Source organism: Tamandua tetradactyla, chromosome 23, assembly GCF_023851605.1.
Source record: "Tamandua tetradactyla isolate mTamTet1 chromosome 23, mTamTet1.pri, whole genome shotgun sequence".
NCBI lineage: Eukaryota > Metazoa > Chordata > Mammalia > Pilosa > Myrmecophagidae > Tamandua > Tamandua tetradactyla.
The window spans coordinates 23445354-23467058 of NC_135349.1; the positions used below are offsets into that span (position 1 = coordinate 23445354).

General features: G+C 53.9%; 3 protein-coding genes across 8 annotated transcripts; 2 read left to right on the forward strand and 1 right to left on the reverse strand.

The window, feature by feature from the left end:
• Positions 1 to 3810: 3810 nt before the first annotated feature.
• On the forward strand, positions 3811 to 5821 carry VKORC1 (vitamin K epoxide reductase complex subunit 1). Of its 2 annotated transcripts, XM_077141177.1 has the most exons (3): positions 3815 to 4063; positions 4811 to 4920; positions 5347 to 5821. In XM_077141177.1, the coding sequence occupies exons 1-3, from the start codon at positions 3891 to 3893 to the stop codon at positions 5553 to 5555; spliced, it is 492 nt and encodes a 163-aa protein (XP_076997292.1). In that variant the 5' UTR covers positions 3815 to 3890; the 3' UTR covers positions 5556 to 5821. The 2 variants fall into 2 exon arrangements, with proteins under 2 accessions (XP_076997293.1, XP_076997292.1); XM_077141178.1 differs by lacking the exon at positions 4811 to 4920 and having other exon boundaries at positions 3811 to 4063.
• A 117-nt stretch (positions 5822 to 5938) lies between these two features.
• PRSS53 (serine protease 53) lies at positions 5939 to 13274 on the forward strand. Of its 2 annotated transcripts, XM_077141167.1 has the most exons (11): positions 5939 to 7318; positions 8223 to 8243; positions 8348 to 8510; positions 8802 to 9067; positions 9198 to 9352; positions 9505 to 9724; positions 10508 to 10658; positions 10736 to 10980; positions 11064 to 11209; positions 11419 to 11635; positions 11900 to 13270. In XM_077141167.1, exons 1-11 carry the CDS (start codon positions 7261 to 7263, stop codon positions 11917 to 11919), a joined length of 1662 nt encoding a protein of 553 aa, XP_076997282.1. In that variant the 5' UTR covers positions 5939 to 7260; the 3' UTR covers positions 11920 to 13270. The 2 variants fall into 2 exon arrangements, with proteins under 2 accessions (XP_076997282.1, XP_076997281.1); XM_077141166.1 differs by having other exon boundaries at positions 11419 to 13274.
• On the reverse strand, positions 8391 to 21053 carry ZNF646 (zinc finger protein 646). Of its 4 annotated transcripts, none has more exons than XR_013167948.1 (4): positions 20643 to 21053; positions 14033 to 19470; positions 9213 to 12702; positions 8391 to 8498 (listed from the first exon to the last, which is right to left on the reverse strand). XR_013167948.1 is itself a non-coding variant. In XM_077141161.1 (3 exons), exons 2-3 carry the CDS (start codon positions 19386 to 19388, stop codon positions 12581 to 12583), a joined length of 5478 nt encoding a protein of 1825 aa, XP_076997276.1. In that variant the 5' UTR covers positions 19389 to 19470; positions 20643 to 21053; the 3' UTR covers positions 8513 to 12580. The 4 variants fall into 4 exon arrangements, 2 of the variants coding, with proteins under 2 accessions (XP_076997276.1, XP_076997277.1); XR_013167949.1 differs by lacking the exon at positions 8391 to 8498 and adding an exon at positions 8503 to 8596; XM_077141161.1 differs by lacking the exon at positions 8391 to 8498 and having other exon boundaries at positions 8513 to 12702.
• Positions 21054 to 21705: the final 652 nt, after the last annotated feature.

Here is a 21705-nt window from a genome sequence, read left to right on the forward strand (position 1 = left end):
CCAGGACGCGGCGCTCACGCGGCGCCGGCGTGGACCAGAGCTGAGAGAGAGGGGCGGCGCCTGGGAAAGGCCTTACCCCACCGGCCCTGGAGTGCCCGAACTCGCTGCTTCCCCCCAGCGGCCTAGGCTGAACATGCACCTCCAAGAGCCCCCTTCCAGAGAGGAGGCGGGCTCAGAGATGCTCCCCCACATGAATAGTAATCTTCATAGTAACCACCACTAACAGAGCGCTTACCATTGGCCAGCCACTCTCATAATAATATATATTAATTTTATTGTCCTTATTTTACAGATGAGGCCCAGGAATATGAAAAGGCTTGCCCTGCTTTCGCTCCCCCCGCCCCCCATTTCTCTCTGCTGCACCTCCTTCTACTGGTCCCCTTCACTCACTCTGCTCCAGCCACACTGGCCTCCTTTGTGTTCCTGGAACACACCAAGCACTTTCCACTCAGGGCCTCTCACTGGCTGCCAGGAAGACCATTCCCTTAGAGATCTGCCCAGATTTCTCCCTCATCTCCTTCAAGCTTTTGCTCAAAAGAGCCTGAATGAAACCCTTCTGGCCTATTTAAAACTATGATCACTTCATTCTGCTCTGATTTTTAAATTTTATTTTATGTATTGCACTTATCACCGACAATGTACTATACTATATACTTTACATATTTATTATATTAATTGCTTATTTTTTTTCTTCTCTTCCAAAATGTAAGATGAGAGCAGAAATATTTCTTTGATCTGCTGATTTATCCCAAGCCCCTAACACTATACCTGGCACATTACAGATACTCAATAAGCATTTGTTAAATAAATGAAGAATATATTTTATAGTTTAAAAAATAAAGATTATTTCATGGTTCTGTAATCGGAAAGTCTGACATAGGTTGCACTGAGCTAAAATCAAGATGTCACCAAGATGCAGTTCTTTCTGGAGGCTGTAGGGGAAAATTGGATTCTCAACCCTTTCTACCTTCTAGAAACCACACATATTCCTTAGCTCAGGGCCCCCTTCCTCCAACCTTAAAGCTAGCAATGTTCCTTCTCTCATGCCTCTCTTGAGTAGACACATCTCCCTCTGGCTCTCTTCTGCCTCCTCCTTTCACTTTTAAGGACACTTGTGATTACATTGGGCCCACCCCTTAGTACTCCAGAGTACTCTCATTTTAAAAGATGATTGGTGACCTTAATTCTAATAGCAACCTTAATTCCCCTTTGTCATATACCATAAATATTTACAGCTTCCAGAGATTAGGATGTGGACATCTTTAGGGGACAGTTATTCTGCCTCCCATATGTTCTCTGAAAAAAGAAAAGTAGACCTAAGAAGGCACAGCCAGAGAGGGTGGAAGGCTGGTAGGAGAGAGAAACATCACAGAAGTCAGAGGAGGAGACAATTTTCAGGACAGCGTGCTCCATAGTGGACAAATACTTTTGGAAGGTCCAGGAAGATAAGAATTGAAAAGTGCCCACTGGATTTTGTTTGGTGGTACCAGGTTATATCAAGGGAGTCTTAGGGGCAGGAGCTTATTTATGGTGTGCTGGGCAGCAGAGAAGAGGTGAGGAAGTAGACAGGGGGAGAAAATCTCTCTAGAAACTTGACTGTGAAGGGAACAAGCGGGTTAATAAGGTAGGACCTGGTGGAAGAAGTCCAGATAAAGGAAGGTTTGTTGCTGTTTCTAAAGTGGGGGTGAGAAGCAAGTTTCAGTGCAAGTGGGAATGAAAAAGATAAAGATATAGGAGAGATGGGTTATCAACATGAAAATCTCTATGAAGGGAAGAGTTCTGCTGGCCTACAAGGCTTAGAGAGGGGGCTACTGTTGAGTTGTTCCAGGGCTCACCGTTCTGTTTGGTTGTTTTTTGTTTGTTTGTTTTATTTTTTGATCATTCCATTCTACATATATAATCAGTAATTCACAATATCATCACATAGTTGCATATCCATCATCTTGATGGTTGGTTGTTTTTTGAAAAAAGTCTTCACACACATACTTTCTATACATGGTGCACAATCAGTGGCTAACAGTATCATCACATGGTTGTGTATTCATCACCATGATCATTTTTTAGAATATTTGCATCACTCCAGGAAAAGAAATAAAAAGAAAAAAGAAAAAAACTCATACATACCATACACCTTACCCCTCTCACTCATTGACCACTAGTGTTTCCATCTACCCAATTTATTTTGCCCCTTCCCTCCACTATTATTTATTTATTTATTTTTATCCATATTTTTTACTCACCTGTCCATACCCTGGATATAAGGAACATCAGATACAAGGTTCTCACAATCACAGTCACATTGTGAACGTTATTTCTTTATACAATTGTCTTCAAGAATCTAGGCTACTGGAAGACACAGCTTAACAGTTTCAGGTATTTCTCTCTAACCACTCCAAAACACCATCAACTAAAAAAGGATGTCTATATAATGCATAAGAATAACTCCAGGATAACCTCTCGACTCCGAAGTCTCTCAGCCACTGACACTTTTACTTTTTTCTCATTTCTCTCTTCCCCCTTTTGGTCAAGAAGGCTTTCCCAATCTCTTGGTACCGGGTCCTGGCTTAGCGCAGGCTTTCTGTCCCACCTTGCCAGGGAGATTTACATCCCTAGAAGCCATGACCTATATAGGAGGGAGGGCAGGAGTTCACATACTGAGTTGGCTTAGAGAGAGAGAGGCCACATCTGAGCAAAAGAGGTTCTCTAGGGGTGACTCTTAGGCATAATTTTAAGTAGGCTTAGCCTGTCCTTTGCAGGGATAAGTTTCATGGGGTGGACCCCAAGATCGAGGACTTGGCCTATTGGTTTGGTTTTATGCACTGCTTGCGAGAGTATTTGAAATTCTCCAAATGGGTAAGTTGGATATTTTCCACTTTCTCCCCATTCCCCCAAGGGGACTTTGCAAATACTTCTTTATTCACTGCCCAAATCGCTCTGGGATTTATTGGGGCATCATACTAACCTGGGCAAACCAACAAAATCTCACTCCCTATTCAAGAGTCCATGTATTTATGATGCTCAACTAAACTGACCATAAAAGTTAAATTAGGAAATGCACTACCCAAAATATAAGTTTTGCACCAAATAAACATCTCACCCTTTAGTTTCACCTAGAAATTGAGGTTTTAAAATATGGACGATACTATCCTTCACCCAGCCTTCTAGTATACTTTAGTCCTAACAGGGCTCAGGTTTTGCCAGGCGGGTGGCACGAGAGAACAAAGGGACAAGGAAGTTTAGGATACTGTCAAGATGTGGCTGAAGTGAAAGATCTGCGAATTTAAACTAGAGATGGAAGGAGGGACTGGCCGGTAGGAGGCGCTGGTAGACAGATTGGAAGGAAGTAGCAAATTCAAAGCCGAAGGGCCCTAGTGAACAAGGATTGGAAGGATGGGAGGCTGTAGTCCGAATGGTGTTTGAAATATTAATTTCAGGGGAAAACGTTGGTTACTGAGCGATTGCAGTATTTGCTGGATTCCTTGATCCGCTGGTCTCTGGGGCCTGGCTGTCTCAATACTTAGAACAAGGCTTAGCACAGAGTAAGCGATATCTACTGTTAGCCATATTATTGTAAGCTGACAACTCAAAAGACAGAGATTCCATTTCCCTTCGTTCCTTGCAGCCGCTCCGCCTACAACTCCCATCATGCCTGACCAGGGGCCTCTACCTGGCTCCTCGCCCCCCTTAATCCGGTTTACTAGTCCCAGTATTCCTCGCTGTTTTCCTTCCTACCTATCACGCCTAGCAAGTTTCAGGAACAACCAATTGGATTAGGGAGTGCGAGACCCAGCAGGCCAATCGCCGTGTTACAGGGGCGGGAGGGGGCGTGGTCATATCCTGCCCCGTGGCTGGTTCCCCGCGAGCGCGCACCGGCCCGGGACCCCGAGGACATGGGCGCTACCTGGAGGAACCCCGGCTCTGCGCGCCTCGCGCTCTGCCTCGCGGGCCTCGCGCTCTCCCTCTACGCGCTGCACGTGAAGGCGGCGCGCGCCCGGGACCAGAATTACCGCGCACTCTGCGACGTGGGCACCGCTATCAGCTGTTCGCGAGTCTTCTCCTCCAGGTGGGCGCGGCATTGGACGGTGTGGGGTCCCGGGGACCGGGCTGCTCGTGGAAGCGGTCCATTGGGGACAGGATGTGCACAGCGGCCGGAGTGTCTGATGATTTTAGAGTCGGGGATCGGGATGCCCGGGAGCTGTTCCAGGGGGTGTTGCCCGGTGAATCGGGTGTGCACAGAACCTGGGGTACGCAGAGATACTGATGATAAGCATTTGGGGCAGGGAAGTAGATGGTGCTGGGGTCTGGAGCTCTTGTGAAGAGTAGCACGCGGATCCGGATGCCGAGGAATAACGGTGACCCGGCGGGAGAGGAAAGTAGGTTAGCGCTTGGGGACTGAAGATATCTTGAGGGTGGTGCCGGGGACCAGGTGATAATCGTTGCCCAGGAACAAAGTGGCCGAGGCTCCCCACCCATACTTGAGGGCCTGGGGTGAGCGAGATGACGGAGTGCAGAGGAGCGGAATGGGCGGCCCGGAAACAGCAGATTAGGGCATTCGGAGCAAAGAGACTTGGACCCGGAATTCTGGTAACTGCAAAGGTCGGTGAGCCCGTAATACCACACTTGCCATCTTGGGAGGATGGAATGAGAGGCTGTGACATGGAATCCTGTCGATGTGGCCCTAGGTCAGCAACCCTTGGACACCAGGTGGGGGGAAGGGAGACAGTCTAGGCGTCTTTTGGAAAACAACCTTACAGCATAGCGTCTAAGGCATCAGACTGACACCCCTAACCTGGCGCCGCACCCCTCCCAGGTGGGGCCGGGGCTTCGGGCTGGTGGAGCACGTTCTGGGTCCGGATAGCGTCCTCAATCAGTCCAACAGCCTATTCGGTTGCCTCTTCTACATACTACAGCTGTTGCTAGGTGAGTGACCATCCAGGCTCTTCCCTTTCCTTGCAGACCCTGCCCCTTCTAAAGCCGGCCTCTCCCTGCTTAGCCAGCCCAACCCGATCACATGCATAGACCAGGGTGCTGCTCGCAGCTCCTCATCCTTGGGCATCCGGGGAGGGAGGGGAAGGAACCAACTGGGGTATTTCAGTTGGTTTGGGGACCATCAGAGCCAAAAGGACCACATAGGACCCCAGTTCTGTGGGAAAAACTCAGAAATTCCTTTGATGGGTAGGGGTCAAGTGATGGTCTGTTCTTCCTCTGATGGGGAGTTCAGCCGGGTCCCCAGGGTCATTGAACAGGGAGGGGAACCGAGGCCTGGAGGGGCCTGTCAGAGCCTCTTGTTTTAGCAGCCCCTACAGTTAGGGTGAAGAACATGCCTCACTCTTCTCTGCTTTGCAGGCTGCCTAAGGGGACGCTGGGCCTCTGTCCTGCTGGTGCTGAGTTCTCTGGTGTCTCTCACTGGCTCTGTTTACCTGGCCTGGATCCTGTTCTTCGTGCTGTATGATTTCTGCATCGTTTGCATCACGACCTATGCCATCAATGTGGGCCTGGCAGTACTCAGTTTCCAGGGGCTCCAGGGACCCCAGGGCAAGGCCAAGAGGCACTGAGCCCCCACCCCAAGCCAGATCTTTCTGCTCTGCTTTGGCCCTTGCAGCCTGCCCAAGAGGGCCATGTCCGGGTCCCTAAAAGGCCCTGAGACCCAATACCCACTATACCCCACCTCCAGGACAGTGAACCAAATGTGCCATTCTTTCCTCCACCCTAGTGCCTGCCTCTGGCCCTATCCCCAAGGACTGGTTTCCAAAGTTCCCACTGTTACCCATAGAGGGAGGTCTGAGCAATAAGATTTTTAAAATAAACTGAACACATCTTAGCTGTGTGGGTGCCATCTGTCTGTCAAGAACCCTAGTGTTGGGGCACCCCCCAGTCATGCTTCCTCTGGAGCTTGGAAGGATATGCGTCAGAGGGTGAATGAAGGACCTTCCTGGGGAGTGTGTTTAGTCCCATCTCCAGCGTGTGGAGTCAGCAAGGCTTGGGTGCTGTCTGCCCCCACCCCCAGGAAACAGGCTGGCAGCTTACCCTTGCTGCCCACAAGAGTCAGGCCTCCTCTCCTGGCAGAGCCAAGCATGCACCTGTGGGGGCAAGCTGTCCTTCTGGTTTTGTGCCTGCTTGCTGGGAAGTTCTTCCTATATAACCTAACCTCAAGCCCCTCTAGCTGCTTTACCTACAACCCCAGGCCAGTCTTGGCAGGCCTGGTAGCCCTGGAGGGCCAGGGCCAGGTTGTAGTGTTTTCTGTTTAGTTTTCCGTCATATTGATTGAGCCCTTCCATGTGACAGGCAATATGAACTTGACACGTATTAATTTATTTCATTTTTATAGCAATTTATGAGGTAGTGAGGTAGATTCTTTTATTATCTCTACCTTGCATGAGGAAACTGAGGTACAGAAAGGGTAAGTAACTTGCTCAAGATCACATAGCTAGAGCTGGGGAAAGGGATTAGGGAGTCCCCAGGTTATGAATCGATCCAGCCCATCTGACTCCAGCATCTGTTGCTCTTAACCGTTCCCCTGGCTGCCTCTGTGGGGGGGGTCAGGATTCCTGAACAGTCTGGGCTGACCTGAGTTAGGAATCCAAAAGGGGAAAAGAATGCACCCTGAGTAGTCTTTCCTCCTAGTTGAGATTCTTCGAACACCTGTAAGAAAGGTGGGTATCACTGGAACCCTGCTTCTCACAGAGAGGCAGGCTTGGAGAGGTGCTGGGATTTGCCAAGCCTCAGAGCCAGCAAGTAGCAGAGAGCCCCAGGGCCTTGACACCTACCGTGCACACACTACCTCGACAGAAGAGATGGGCATGATGTAAGAAGCCCACAGGACCTGGGCCTAGAAGAGAGTTGGGGAGGCTGAAAGGAAGAGTGAGACCTGGGAGGGTCTGCCTGCTGTCCCCTTCACAAGCGTTCCAGGGTGAGGTGACTCAAGTTGGGCCAGGCTTTTGTCCAGGCATTTTGACATTTTAACAACTTAGTTTTCTAGACAAGGCACAAACATGCTACCTGTCCAAGGTTGCTCAAGTAGTAAGGGGGGGGGGGGGGACTAGGATTTGAATCCCAACAGCATGGCTCCATGGCTGAGGCCCAAGAGAGGGATGATGCCTGGCCCAGGGTCACCCAGCCACAGCCCCAGGGCTGCTGGCTCCCCTCCAGCTCCTGAAAGCAGACACCTGACTCCCAGCCAGCTGGGGGCGGGGCAGGGGCGGAGCAGGAGACCCAGGTGGCCTGCTGGAGAACACAGGCAGCAGAGTATCCTGCAGCAGCATGGAGCCAACCCCGGGGTTGGGGCTGCTCATCCTGGGAGCAGTGGTCCTCGGAGAGGGTGAGCCACCTCAGTGCACATGGCGGGGGGGGGGGCCTTCCGGGGCTGCCTTCTGCCCCAGCAGCCCCTGCAGCCTGGGTGTGTGAGGCGTCTGCCTGTGACCATCTGCCTGTGGTGATGTGACTCTCTGGCTCTGTGTGGGGAGATGTGTGGCCACCTGTGTCACAGTGTGATTTTCTTGGCTGTGGGAACTGTAATTACATGTGCATGGCTCTGCCTGTGTGTATGTATCTGGTGCATTTGTGCCCTGTCTGCCTCTCTGCTTCCAGGCAGGTCTGGGTCCCTCTGGTCTGTCTCTTTACGTCATTCAGATCTCCTGGCTTAGATGTTCAATGGATTTATCTGCCTGTGATGAAGTGATGGGGAAGAGGCAAGGCAGGGGGCCCTGTGGTGGGTCTCTGTTGGCTTCTGGGAAAGTGGGGGCAGCTGAATCATCAGAACAGGGGTGGGGTTTGTCTCCCCTTGGATGTGACACAGACCTGTAATCCTTCCTCTCAGGCCTCCACGGCTGAGAGGACAATTAGGCTAAAGCTCCTTGAATATACAGGCCACCTCCCCTGACTCAGCGGCTGGAGCAGGAATGGGGGGTGGGAGGGGATTCCAGAAGCCCAGAGGAGGGTTGGCCTGGTCTTAGGCGGAACCTCAGACCATGCTCCTCCAGCCCAGGAGTGCTGAGCACAGCTGAGAAAAAGAATTAATCACGGAGTCTATGCTTTGAATACGTTCCAATTAAAGCTGCTACTCAACCTCATATAAATATTTTCATTCAGGGAGGGGCTGGTGAGGTAGCCACAGAGTCACAGACAAGGGCCCAGGGTCTGTCCCTCCAACCCATCCCTTCCATCCAGCCCAGGTGATCTAGTGAGTCTTCCCCAAAATCTCACCTGTGCTTCTCTCTCCCCAGGTCTTCAAGCAGCTCAGTGGGGTAAGTTCTAGGATGTAGATCTGGGCCTTACTTGAGTCTGGGTCAGGCCCGGGGTAAGGGCAGGAAAGGAGCCTACTGCTGGCCTGACCTGCCCCTCCCTGCAGCCTGTGGTCAGCGTGGCCCCGGCCCTCCCAGACCTCAAGAGGGCCACACGGTACCTGGTGAATGGCCGTGGCAGACCAGCGTGAGGCGACACGGGGTCCACATCTGCAGCGGCTCCCTGGTGGCAGACTCCTGGGTTCTCACGGCTGCCCACTGCTTTGAAAAGTGAGTCAAGCTTGGGGTCAGCTGGGGTTTCCAACTTTGGGGTTGGGGGGTGATTTGCCCCAAGCCCTCACAACTGGTCCCTGCCCCTGAAATAATAAAAGTACTACTTATTGGGAATCTACCATGTGCCAGACAGATGTTATGCAGTTAGTCTTTCATTGTAAGTCTACAGCTGAGACTGAGAGAAGGGAAGAATCTGGCTTATATCTACCTGTCTTTCACCCACCTTGTTCTGTCTCCCATGGGGATCACTGTCCCTCAACAGTCTGGGCCCTGTCCCTCCCATTTCAGGCCAGCAGCCACAGAACTGGACTCCTGGTCCGTTGTCCTGGGTTCTCTGCAGCATGAGGGGCTAAGCCCAGGGACCGAGGAGGTAGGGGTGACTGCCCTGCAGTTGCCCACGACCTACAACCACTACAGCCAGGGCTCAGACCTGGCCCTGCTGCGGCTTGTTCACCCTGTGACCCACACACCTCTCTGCCTGCCCCAGCCTGCCCACCGCTTCCCCTTTGGGGCCTCTTGCTGGGCCACTGGCTGGAATCAGAACACCAGCGGTGGTGAGTGCTGCCCCAGCCCAGAGCCTAGGAAAGGCACTCCACTGGCCCACGGTTGGCCACCCAACTCAACCCCCCACTGTCCCAGTTTCCAGCCTCCCTCTGCAGAGCCCAGCCCCATCTCTTTTGCCAGGTCCCAGGACCTTACGGAATCTGCGTCTGCGTCTAATCAGCCGCCCCACGTGTAACTGCCTTTACAACCGGCTGCACCAGCGACAACTGGCCAACCCAGCCCAGCCCAGGATGCTCTGTGGGGGTGCCCAGCCTGGGGTGCAGGGACCCTGCCAGGTCTGAGGAGAGAAGGAAAGAGAGCAAAGGGGAAAGAGCTGATTCTTGGGCTGGGGGCTTGACCCGCAGTGGAGGGTGGCAGGGCTACAGAGGTTGTCTGCCCAGAACTGGAGCTCATGTGTCTCTTCTTGGCTCCACTGCCCTGGTTCCAGGGGGATTCCGGGGGCCCTGTTCTATGCCAGGAGCCTGATGGGCACTGGGTCCAGGCTGGGATCATCAGCTTCGCATCAAGCTGTGCACAGGAAGATACACCTGTGCTGCTGACCGACACGGCTGCCCACAGCTCCTGGCTGCAGGCTCATGCTCAGGAGGCAGCCTTCCTGACCCAGAGTACAGACACCCCAGAGATCAGTGACGAGGACAGCTGTGTAGGTATGAGTAGGGGACAGTGGGTGTGGTTCACATGGCAATACTCAAGGCTGCATGAATACTTCTAGAAGGTGGCTGGAAGCCACAGTGAAGCAAAATTTAGCTTGGAACAGGCACTAATGGAGAGCATCCACACTGCCAGAGGCTAAACAGGGATTCTTAAGACCCCTTTCAGTCCCCAGACTCGGGAACATGAGGACTGAAGGGCAGAGAAGCTTTTGAACTTTATGGGTTTGGAGATTATGTTGGAAGAGGGCTCGCTGAGATCTGGCTAAAGGCTCTTGGGGACAGCTGCAAGTTTTTGGATAGACTCCCAGAAAGACTAGCCAGATTCCCACTCAGAATTCTGGCATCAACTGACTAATAGGCAAATCATATGCAAAATAACTCCTGGGACTGAAGCTGCATGTTGGTCAGATATGCACAGGTGAGCCAGAAATTCTGGGGCCTGTCCAGGCCTGGAGGGGTACAAATGGGTGGGGTAGGGACAGGATGAAGAGGGCCACTCCTCTGAGGCTTAAGACAGGAGGCCTGGCCAGATCTTCAGGGCTAAAAACTCAGGCCCTGGCTTTGTAACACAAGTCTGCCACTTGTCTGTGGTCACAGGGCTAGAAAATCACTTGACCTCTCTAGGCTTTGGTTTCCTCATCTGTAAAATGAGGGTGACAAAATCCAACCCATCAGGGCCTAGGGAGGACTCAATAGCCCACAGTAAATGCTGAGCACACGACTGGCACCCACTGAGCATTCACCAAGAGGTCCGATGACATAATCTACATGTTTCAGCCTGCGGGTCACTGAGGGGAGAAGGCCCCCGGGCAGGAGCCCCCTCCTTGTGGCCCTGGGTCGCCAGGCTGAAACACCAGGGCAAGCTGGTCTGCGGTGGAGCCCTCGTGTCAGAGGAGGTGGTTCTGACTGCTGCCCACTGCTTCATTGGGTGAGCCCCCTCTCCTGTGTGCCCCCCACCCCTGCTGACAGCCCTGCCACCCTGAGCTATCAATATTGCCTCTGCAGGCGCCAGATCCCAGAGGAATGGAGTGTCAGACTGGGGACCGGACCAGAGGAATGGGGCCTGAAGCAGCTCATCCTGCATGGGGCCTATACCCACCCAGAGGGGGGCAGTGATGTGGCCCTCCTGCTGCTGACCCAGCCTGTGACACTGGGTCCCAGCCTGCGGCCTCTCTGCCTGCCCTATGCTGACCACCGCCTGCCTGATGGGGAACATGGCTGGGTCCTAGGGCTGGCCCACCAAGGAGCAGGTAGGTAGGACTGGAGCTAGCAGCAGCTACCCATGCAGCCTAAAGGCTGCTGGGGTAGATGAGTCTTTTCCCTTGCCATCTAGGTCTCAGCTTCCTCCAGACAGTGCCTGTGACACTCCTGGGGCCCAGGGCCTGCAACAGGCTACACGCAGCCTCTGGGAATGAAGGCATTACCATTCTGCCAGGAATGGTGTGTACCAGTGCTGTGGGTGAGCCACCCCACTGTGAGGTGAGCCCAGTCTCCACACCTCACCCTGCAGACCCTGCCCTGGCATCTTCTCCCTCTGCAAATTAAGAACAGCCCTCTACCAGGCTTGGCCTCTGTCCCTGCCAACTGCCTCCCAAATAGCCAGGGCCTGGGTCCCTAGCCCCTTCTGCCCCTAGCAGCTATGGAGAAGAAAGATGAGTCATCACCTTGTATCCCTTGATCCCTGACAGGGCCTATCTGGGGCACCACTGATGTATGAGGTAAGGGGCACATGGTTCCTGGCTGGGCTACACAACTTCGGAGATGCCTGCCGAGGCCCTACAAGACCCGCAGTCTTCACAGCGCTCCCTGACCAGGAGGCCTGGGTCACTGGCTTGAACTGGCAGGTGTACTTCGCTGAGGAACCCAAGCCTGAGGCCGAGGCCGGAAGCTGCCCGGCCAACACGAGTATGTGGCCCTGGGACCTCCCTTCAGAGTCCCTCTCCAAACCCCCAGCCTGCCCTTCTTCTCTCAATCTAGGAAAACTGTTCTGACCGACATCTAGCTGACCTGGGTGAGGTGGAGTACACAGATCCATTTGGGCTCAAATTCTGGTTCTTAGTCATTCTGTGACTTGGACTTCAGTTTCCTCATATGCCATGGGGCCATTAATACCACTTTCCAAGAGTTAGTAGGATGAGGCCAACCTCCATGCCCCTTTCTTTCTGACAGGCCACCCAGCTGCCTGTTGACAGGTACCTCACGGTTGACTGCAGGCCGCCACCAACATGGTGAGGAGAGCTACTGTTTCCTGGCCCCTGTGCAGACCCTCGCAGCACACTCCCCTCTGCCCAGGCCCCTGCAGGACAGGGAGATGGTGCCTGTGATGTTCCCACACCTGGCTCTACTCCAGCCCTGGCATCCACAACCAGCATTTTCTATTTTGCCTCACCTAATATAGTCATGCAAGCCATGCATTTCAAAAATTTCCTTTTTTAGGGGGAGCAAATTTCCTTTTTTAAAACTTAAATAAATTGTTACAAAATAGACTTTAGAAAATAAGTTACAAATTGTAGCAAAAGGCTCCCCTTCTTCCACAGGCAGCATTCCTGCTGCTGCTCTGACTCAGCCTCTCCCTGGTGTTGGATTCTGGCTGGTGGGCCTGGCCCAGGATCTAAGCAGGGCCTGGTCATGGGGCAGAGCATGGTGACAAAGGCTGGAGGAGGAAGGTCCTCTAAGGACAGGGACAGGAGGAATACCTTCCTCACACCTGGGGAAAGCAGCCAGATCTGGGTCCTCTTGGCAGGGAGAGGGGAAAGAAGACATGGGAATGCCCAAACTACTCCTGAGTGAACCATGGAGATCAACCTCCACCACCACCCCCCAATGGTCTGATCTTTGGAGACTTGGAGTTCAGAGGGAGAAGCTGAGGTCTGCAGGCCACTGGGGTGAAGGGTCCAGGAGTGGGGTGGTGGGGGTGGGTGCAGGGGGCGTTGACAAGTCCCCTCTGCCTGCCGGTGGTGCTGTTGGGGCTCCTGGGGAGAGAGAGAGGAGGTAACTGAGGGGACAGACCACACAAAACTTGTGCCCCACCCCCCATCCACCCCAACCCTTTTGGCTAATCCCCCTCTAGAGCCCCCATATGAGGACCTGGAAATCCCGGGAGCCCCAGTTATTTCCCCAGACCTGGCTAACTGACTCCTCACTCATTCCATTTCTTGAATCACAAAAAATTCTTTATCTTGAAAGCCATCCCTTCAGCCTCTCTCAGGGAATCTCAGCCACCATCCCCTCATTTCCCAACAAGCTCTGTCAAGGGCCCATCTCCAGCACACCCACCCCTGGCTGCCACCAGATAGAATGGGTCACAGGAGAAGGGCCTCAGCTCTCCAATGGATGTGGAAAGAAGGCTTGCTGAGGGAACTGGCTGACCACTCCTCCACAGCCACAGCCACAGCCACAGCCACAGCCCCAAGCCAGCCAGCCAGCCAGCCAGGTGGAGGGTATTTTCCATGCAAATTCCCTGATAGAGGATGTGAGATAAGGGACTAATGACTGTTGTTGCTGCAGCTGGGCCTGGCTACAAAGAAACAATTAACAGTGACTCAGTACTCCAGTTATGCTTAGGACTGATGGAGGAGGATATGCAAGTGGAAAGGGTGGTTTGGTTGGATTCTAAAAAGGAAATAATGCTAGAAGAGATGAAAAGGTTGAATAAAGGGGAAAAGATGTGGGGCAATACAGGTAGGAAAGGACAAAACATCTGGTCTCCAAGAGGAAAGATGACAAGATGTGAAGAAAGACAAACAGAGTTGTGTGCCAATCAGTGACCCAGTTTTGGCAAGCAAGTCAACAACGAAGCCATAATGCAGTCCAGTTTGGAGGTGCCCCCCACACCCCATTCTTCATTCTCTGGCTCCCTCCCTACTCTAGGAAGGACTAGAACCTAGACCAAATCAACAGCTGTTTTTTTCTCTGGTTGTCATTACATTACTGGCCAAATGAGGAGAGTCTCCAAGTGTAGCAGACAGACGGGCCGTGCCACTTCTCCCAAAATAAAAAGAGCACTTCTCTTTGGCCAGGGCACAGCAAAGAGCCCAGACAGCTCCTTCTGCCACTTCCCCCCACACTGCCCCAATTCCATACCATCATTTAGCTGACAGAGTTGTTTAGGTCTCAGCTTCTTGAACTAGTTCTCCCATCCCATATCCAAGCCCTTGGTCACCTCTTGGAATCCATGTGATCCTCTCCCCTTACTCCTTGCCCCCCACCACCCACCTTGGGGCCCGGTTTCACCCTTGGCTGCATGCCCACCTCCTTCTGGACCCTCCAGTCCTCTGCCCGATCCCGTTCATGCCCCCGTACCGGAGCTGGCCACAGTCCATTCCTCCTGGTGCTGCTGCTGGTGCTGTAGGAAGCTGACTCGACGACGGAAGTGACGGGAACAATGGGGGCAGGTGAAGAGTCCCTCCCGGGGTGCATGGACCCGCCCATGGCCCTCCAGCCGGGCAGCTGTCCGGAAGGCCTTGCCACAGATGCCACATCGGTGGCGCTTGGGGTCTGTGTGGGTCCTGCCATGGTTCTTGAGGGACAACAGGTTGGGCAGAAGTTTAGGGCAAAGGGAACAGGGATAGAGTCCAGTGGTGTGGGCCTTCTGGTGGTTCAGCAGGCTCCCGGCATGGCGGTAGGAGCGCCCACACTGGGCACAGCGAAAAGGCCGTTCCTTGTCTTCAGTTGTTGAGAGCTTCACCCCTTGCCCACTAGTTCTCCCAGCATCCTCTCTGGGAGAACGAAGAGGTTCTGGTGGGCGCTCTTCAGTTTTCCTTTGATTAGGGAGATGCACCTCCTCTTCCAGAGTCTCAGCTCTAGGACCCCTGAACTCCTCAGTCTGGAGTGGTGCCTGATTGAGATCCCTGGCATGAGTCCGCAGGTAGCTGGCTGCTTCATAGTGGGACTGAAAAGCGTTGCCACGGTCGGGGCTGGCAGAGGTCTGAGGGGCTATGTGGTTGCGGCCATGGCTCCTGGTAGCCACAGGGTTTAAGAATTCCTTGGTGCAGAGCAGACAGTGGTGGTAATCTGTCTTATGGGTGTCATGGTGGTTTAAGAGGTTGCCCGATGGGCAGGTCTTGTTGACCTGACTGCTGGAAAAGGGGCAGCTCTCTGATTGCAGCTGACAGCTGCTGTCTCCATTGTCCCGGCAATCTACCTGACTCAGGATAGGGTGATCATGTTGGCTGTCAGCAAGATGGCAAGGGCTCCTGGGGACCCTGTCCCTTGGTTCCTCTTCTGTCTTGGTTAGTACCTCTCCCAGAGGAACCCAAGTTTCATCGTGATTCACTGGTTCCCTGTCTGCCTGCCACCCATGAGCCTTCCCCTCATCCCAGGACAGAGGCCCTGCAGCTTCTGAACCTGCTGCCCTGTAAAGACTCTGACTGTGCTCCCCTGGCTTCGTGGCTCCATCCTCCAAGTGGGGTTCTGACTCACTGCCAGATCTGCCCACCAGTGCCTGGGCATCAGTCAGGTTCCCTTCACTGCTCTCTGTGCCAGGTGGGCCTCTCTGGCCACTAACTAGCTTTTGTTTGGCCTCCTCCTCATGCTCCCGAAGGTGCCGCTCCAGAGATCCCCGGCCAGGGAAGCCCCGGCCACAGAGGGCACAGCGCATAGCTGCCCGCCGAGACCGCCCTGCCCGCCGGCGGCGGGTCTCTGAGTGCAGCCTCTGGTGATCCTTTAGTGCCATACGGTTTGAATAGGTCTTGGGGCAGGCAGGGCAGCTATACTGACCTGTCTCATGGCTGCGCCGATGGTTCAGGAGGCTCCCAGCATGGCGATAGGTACGTCCGCACTGCCCACAACGGAAGGGCCGATCTTCCCGAGTCAGCTTTCGGGTGCTCCCACTCCCACGCCGCTCAACATGGACCCGCTGGTGGCTGGCCAGTTGCTTCCGCAAGCGGAAGGCCTTTCCACACTCAGCACAGCGGAAACGTCGGGGATCTGCGTGGATGCGCCGGTGGTTCTTGAGGGACATGAGATTTGAGAAGCCCTTGGAGCAGGCCTGGCAGCCAAAGTGGCCAGTCTGGTGGCTCTGCCGGTGGTTGATGAGGCTTCCAGCATGCTTGTATGAGCGGCCACATACCTCACAGCTGAAGGGACGTTCAGAGCTGGCCTCGGTCTGGCAGCCCTTCTCTGCTGTCTCCAACCTCAGCTCCATATCCTCCCCCTTCACAGTTGTCTCCTCCCATGCCTCCTCTTTCACCCTTGCCACTTCCTCTGGGGGCTCGGCTTTAAGTTCTTCCTGGAATGTCTCCACTTCTGCCTGTCCCAGTCCTTCCATCACATTCTGGAGCTCACTGCTACCTCCAGCATCCTGGTTGAGTCCCACCTGGGGCTCAGAGCCTTTACAACGGGGATGGTTTCGTAGATGATTACGGTATGCAGCCAGGTTAGGGTAGCAGCGGGAGCAGACAGGGCAGACAAAGTCTCCAGTCTGGTGGATCTTGCGGTGATTCACCAGGCTGCCACCATGGCGATAGGTCTTGCCACACTGGTTGCAGCGGAAAGGGCGGGGCTGGGCCTCCGGGGAACTTTCACTACCCTGCATGCAAAGGCCACCTGCAATGGTGGCACTTACTCCCTCTCCAGACTTTGTATCTGCACACTCCTCAGAGACAGAAGCCAATGTGTCCTCATAGGTATCATCTGCAACCATCTCCACAGCCTCAACTGTTTCTCTTAAGCGACAAGAAGAGTTGTCCATGGTGTGCCCAGAACCACCACCCAGACTTTGGTGGTGACGCTCCAGGCTTCCCAGGTCATCATAGGTCTGGCCACAACAACCACAGATGTGCCCGTAGCCGGCTCCATCTAAAGCCTCCACCTCCCGCTGCAGCTGATTCAGCAGCTCTGCTTCCGAGAGCTGCAGCTGAGGGCTATGGGAAGAGGCTGTTTCCACTGTGCCTTCCTCTTCCCCCTCTTCCTCCCAGCCCTCAGTCATACCAGAGGAGTTGTGAGCCTGACGCTGGTGAAGCTTGTACCCAGCCCGGCCAGTGAAGATCATGCCACAGAGGCAGCAGAGAAAAGGTTGTGCTGAGGCCGCCTCCCCAGGCCCATGGTTCTGGAAGTGGCTGCGCAGAGCGGGCAGAGAATCAAACTCTTTTGGGCAGAGAGAGCACTGATAGATGCCTGGTGGGTGGCAGGGTCTGTGGCTCAGCAGGCTGGTGGCATGGGGGAAAGAATGTCCACAATCAGAACATGTGTGGGAGGCCTCAGCCTCCCAGCTGCTAACAGCTTCAGGACAGTGGGAAGGGGATGTGGGTTGGCCAGTGGCTGGTTTCTCATCTTCATCTATCCCAGTGAGGCCACGGCAGAAGGTGGCTCCACCGCCTCTCTCATCCCCTGGGATGTCCAAGTTGTCAAGGAAACAGGCCTTTCTTTCCAGTCCTTCCTCAGTGCCTCTGCTCTGTTTATCACCCTGGAAACGGGCCTCATTCCTTTCAAGTCCACATTTGTCCCCCTCTGATTCAACCTGCAAACAATCCCCATCACTTTCCAAATTGCCTTCAGTCTCAATGGGTCTTTCACCTGAAGGATCTTGAGAAAAGTCTGGGTCCTTGTGGTCATCCACCAATTCCTGGGCCCAGTACCCCTCTGACGGGAGTTTGGTTCCGCCCCCACTGCCAGCACTTCCTGCCCGCCTCCGATGCCGCCTGCTCCTCCGTCGAATGTGACGTCGCAAATGGTTTTTCATGGCAGCCATGGTGTGGAAGTGCTTGGCACAGGCCCCACAATGGAAGTCCCCTGTCTGGTGGGTCTGCCTGTGGTTGATAAGGCTGCCTGAGTGGCGGTAGCTCTTTCCACAGTCTCGACAGGCAAATGCCCGAGGAGGTGACATCCTGGTCTCTGCCCTGCTCTTTTCCCCTTCCCCTGTCCCATGGGTCCAGCTATGATGTTCCAGGCTCTCAGGGTCCTCAAAGAGCATCCCACAGACACTACAGATCTGTGGTGCTGTCCCATCTGCTGCCGGGGGGATACTGGTGGCCTCCTCTTCATGTTTGCATCCATGCCCCTGATCTGTATGTGGGGCTGCCTCTGCTCCCACCAGGTCAGGTGGAAGCTCCACCTTGAGGGGGCTGAGGGAACAGTCTGCACCCTGGCCCACACTATGGCGTGCAGCCTTGCAGTGCACTCGCACGTGATTACGCAAGGCCATGAGATTTGGGTACTTGCGAGGACACAGTGAGCACTGGTACTCTCCTGTCCGATGGCTGTGCCGATGGTTCACCAGGCTCCCCCGGTGGCGGTAAGCCCGACCACATTCACTGCACTTGTAGGGGCGATGGTCCTCCAGGGTGGTGACAGGGACCTCTTTCACTCTGGCAGTAGTCTCACCCAGATGCAGGGGAGCTGGTGGGACTGATGGCTGCCCATCCTCCCTGGTCCCTTGCCGGGGTCTGTGATGAGCCCGTACATGGTTTTTGAGGGCAGCAGCATTGAACAGCTGCTTAGAGCAGATGGAGCAAGGGTAAACACCTGTCTGGTGGCTCTTGCGATGGTTGATGAGGCTCCCAGCATGGCGGTAAGTGCGGCCACAGTCCCCACAGCGAAAAGGTCGATACTCCTCTAGGCTACTGTCCTCTAGCTCCCCTGAAGTACTAAGCTCCCCAGTACCATTCACCATTTCTGTATGAGGGACCTGGTCCTGGCTGCTTTCCTCTGTGTGCCCGTTGGTGGGAGGCATCCCCTTCACTTTCCATGGCCGCTCTTGCCTTTCACCCTCATGGGTCTGTTGATGTTCCAGCAGCTCCCGGGGGAGCCGGAAGGCGCGGGGACAGTGGGGACAATGGTAAGGCCGATATTGGGCATGGAGCCGGGAATGGTTCTTCAGAGCCATGAGATTAGAAAACTCCTTGAAGCAGATGGCACAAGGATAGATGCCCAGGGTATGGCTCTGGCGGTGGTTGGTGAGGCTCCCAGCATGCTTATAGGTTTTGCCACACTGGCTGCACTTGTACCGCCGTTCCTCCTCAGCAGGAGGGGACTGGGTGGGCTCCTGGCCCCCTGTGAAGTTCACAACTGATTCAGCCAAATACTGTTCCAAATTGCTAAGGAGACTGCTTGCTGGGGTGGGGAGAGGTGGCACTCTGGCAGAGTTGGCGGTGGGTCCCCAGCCCTCTGTGCCCTCCTGAGGATCTGGCTGGCTTTCCCATTCATCCCTTGGTCTGGCAGATGGATTTGCCCAAGTACCCAGGGTTGCCCTGGGGTCAGGCCCAGACTCAGAGGCAGGTATCTCTTGGGTATGCCTTGTCTGGCTTTCCCAGCCTTCCCTTGGGCTAAGCCTCTGGCCCCAGGAGTCAGTGGACACCATCTCACCCTGGAAAACAGGGGTGACTTCCTTGGGACGTGGGGGCCTGTGCCTACGGCGGCCCTCAGGCACATGAGTCCGCATGTGGCTCTTGAGAGCCATGGGATTGGTGAAGTCCTTCCCACAGGTGGTACAGGGGAAAAGGCCAGTCTCGTGGGTCCGGCGGTGGTTGACCAGGCTCCCTGGGTGGCGGTAGCCCCGCCCACACTGCTGACAGCGGTAGGGTCGGGGGATACTATCAGCCTCTTCACTGTCCTGGATGGGAGATGGATGGAGCAGTTCTCGGTGCCGCGCCAGTTCTGGGAGGCTGGGAAAGTGGCGCTGACAGTCAGAGCAGCTGAATGAAGCAGGTGAGTCCTCCATGGGGCAGCACAGTAGAAATCTGAAGGTTCAGCAAGCAAAGGCAGGTGGCAACAGCATGTTTCTCTGATGGAGGGGCCAATGCCTAGGAAGAAGGAGCAGTAATAAGATAGGCACAAATTAACTCTGCCTCTTGGCTCTATGAGCAACAAGTTCAGGGGTTAGAGAAGCTCACTAAGCATCAATGTCCAGAGACCTGCTTTCTGGATCTAATGTAGAGGCAACATTATTCAAGACCTCCCTGCATACAAGTTCCCCAAATGTGTGAGCTCCCTTAGGCCTAACTACTCCCTCAAATTTTAGATAAACTATAGGTGAGAGGGATAAGACCTACCTCTCTGATTACAGACCTATTGATCCTGTTCTTCAGACCAGATCAAAAAGGTCTTACTATCCCTAAATTTCTGCTCTATATAATTCTGGGGAAAACAAAACATATCTCCCCTAATATCTTACAAGGTAACCAGGGTGGGAGCATAGCACTGTGAAGTAATTAATACTACTGAATTATACACTTAAAAATGGATAAAATGAGAAATTTGTTTTATATGTTACCACAATCAAAACACTTTTTAAAAGGAAACGAGAACCCTTTCTGGGCCTTTCAATAAGAGAAATCCAATCTTTCTTCCTTCACCCCTCAGTTAAAGAGCGTTATCTATTGATAGAGTCTAGAGGCAATGAAAAAAACAGCCTCTTTGTCTAGGAGACACCTGAAGGCTTGAGAGGATAGCTTAAGAGCCTTGTTTCAGAGAGAGGGCTGGCTTGGTCCCCAACCTTCCTATTCCTTTCAGTGTCACAAGGTCTACTTCCTAAAAGTCTCTATTGGCCACTTCCTTTACCTTTTCCCCCTGAACCTAAACTATCTGCCATCTTGGAAAATTCCATCCCATTTCAGATTGTTCATTATCCCCTACATCATTTTCTTTCCTATGCCTCCACACCATCCCTTTTTTCTCTCTCTCCTCTCAACACCGACGATGATGACAGCAACTCATGAATTTTACCATGTGCCAGACACTGTGCTAAGCAAGGCATATTCACTGTGTCAATTAATTCTCAAACACTCAGTAATGCCTGTTACCCAAGATGAGCAGTCTTCATTGCAAAGCCTCTGCTCTCTCCACAGCAGCCCTTCCCGCTTCCTACCTCACCTCGTCCTCCTCCAAATCTGACTCTTCACTCTCAGGGGACCCTAATCCCACTCCTATCTCCGACTCTAAAGCCCCTCAGTAAACTTGCTCCCCGAAGTCTCACCTCACAAAGCCCCTGTGCTCAACAGTCCTCTCTCCCCTCACTCTTCTCCACTGCCAATTTCCTCTCAGGCCCCCTACCTCACACAGACGGCCCTTTCTCGTTCCCGCCGCGGGCGCGCCCGTTGGGGACTGCGGGCGGCGGGTAGTGGGACCGCGAACGGGAGAGCGCCTGCGCACTGGGACCCTCACCCTAACTGCTGCCGCGCGCCCTAAGGGTTGGCGGTGGGGGGTCTCGCGCTCCCGCGCACGCACGCTCAGTTAGGGCTCCCCCAGGAGGTGGGAGGGGAGGGAAAGAAAGAGAAGGGCGTGAGAAAGAAGAGGGTAGGAGAAAAAGGGCGCAGCTGACGCGAGCTGCGAGTCTATCCCGCAGCTCCTCGAACACTTCCTATTGTTACTAGGAAACAGGAAGTGTCCGAACCGCAAAAGCTTCCCCGCAAACCCGCGCCCCACCCCCACTCCCGCCTCAGGAACACTTCCTGCCCCGCCTCCAATCAGCCGTTCTACACAGACACATTTCCGGCCCTAGAGGAGAAATAGACAAGTACGACTCCGGTCCCGCCCATGCAGGTCACGGCGTTTCCGTTCTTCTGCACTAACCTTAGCCACACTTCCGGCGCAAGGCGCTAAAATCGTCCCGGTGTATATTGGACAAGTGCAGAAGAGGGAAAAAAAGAGTTCTGCAGCCCCTGGCTTCAATACCTTAGCGACACTTTTCCTGAGGCTCCCTGGAAGACACTTCCCAAGACCGATGGAGGAAGCCTCATTAAATTCAATCCCTGCTATTAAAGGAAACGTTGTGGCATATAAGCGGATTTAGGTATTATAAAGCTTGAGCACGGCCCTTCTAGTTCTCGGAGACATTTCTGGTGACCCGACCCCAAGCGAACAATAGCCCGGTGTATATCGTAAACCTGTCCGGCGTCTCCTGCCCTCAGTTCCTACAGAGACCCCATTGAAGATGGTTCCCGGCCATCAGCGGTTAGGGGTGCTCCTGTAAACCTTTCCTTCCTTCCTTGCCGGGAAAACTCCCCTCTACTTCCGCTTGCCGGTCCGCCGGCCCCGCC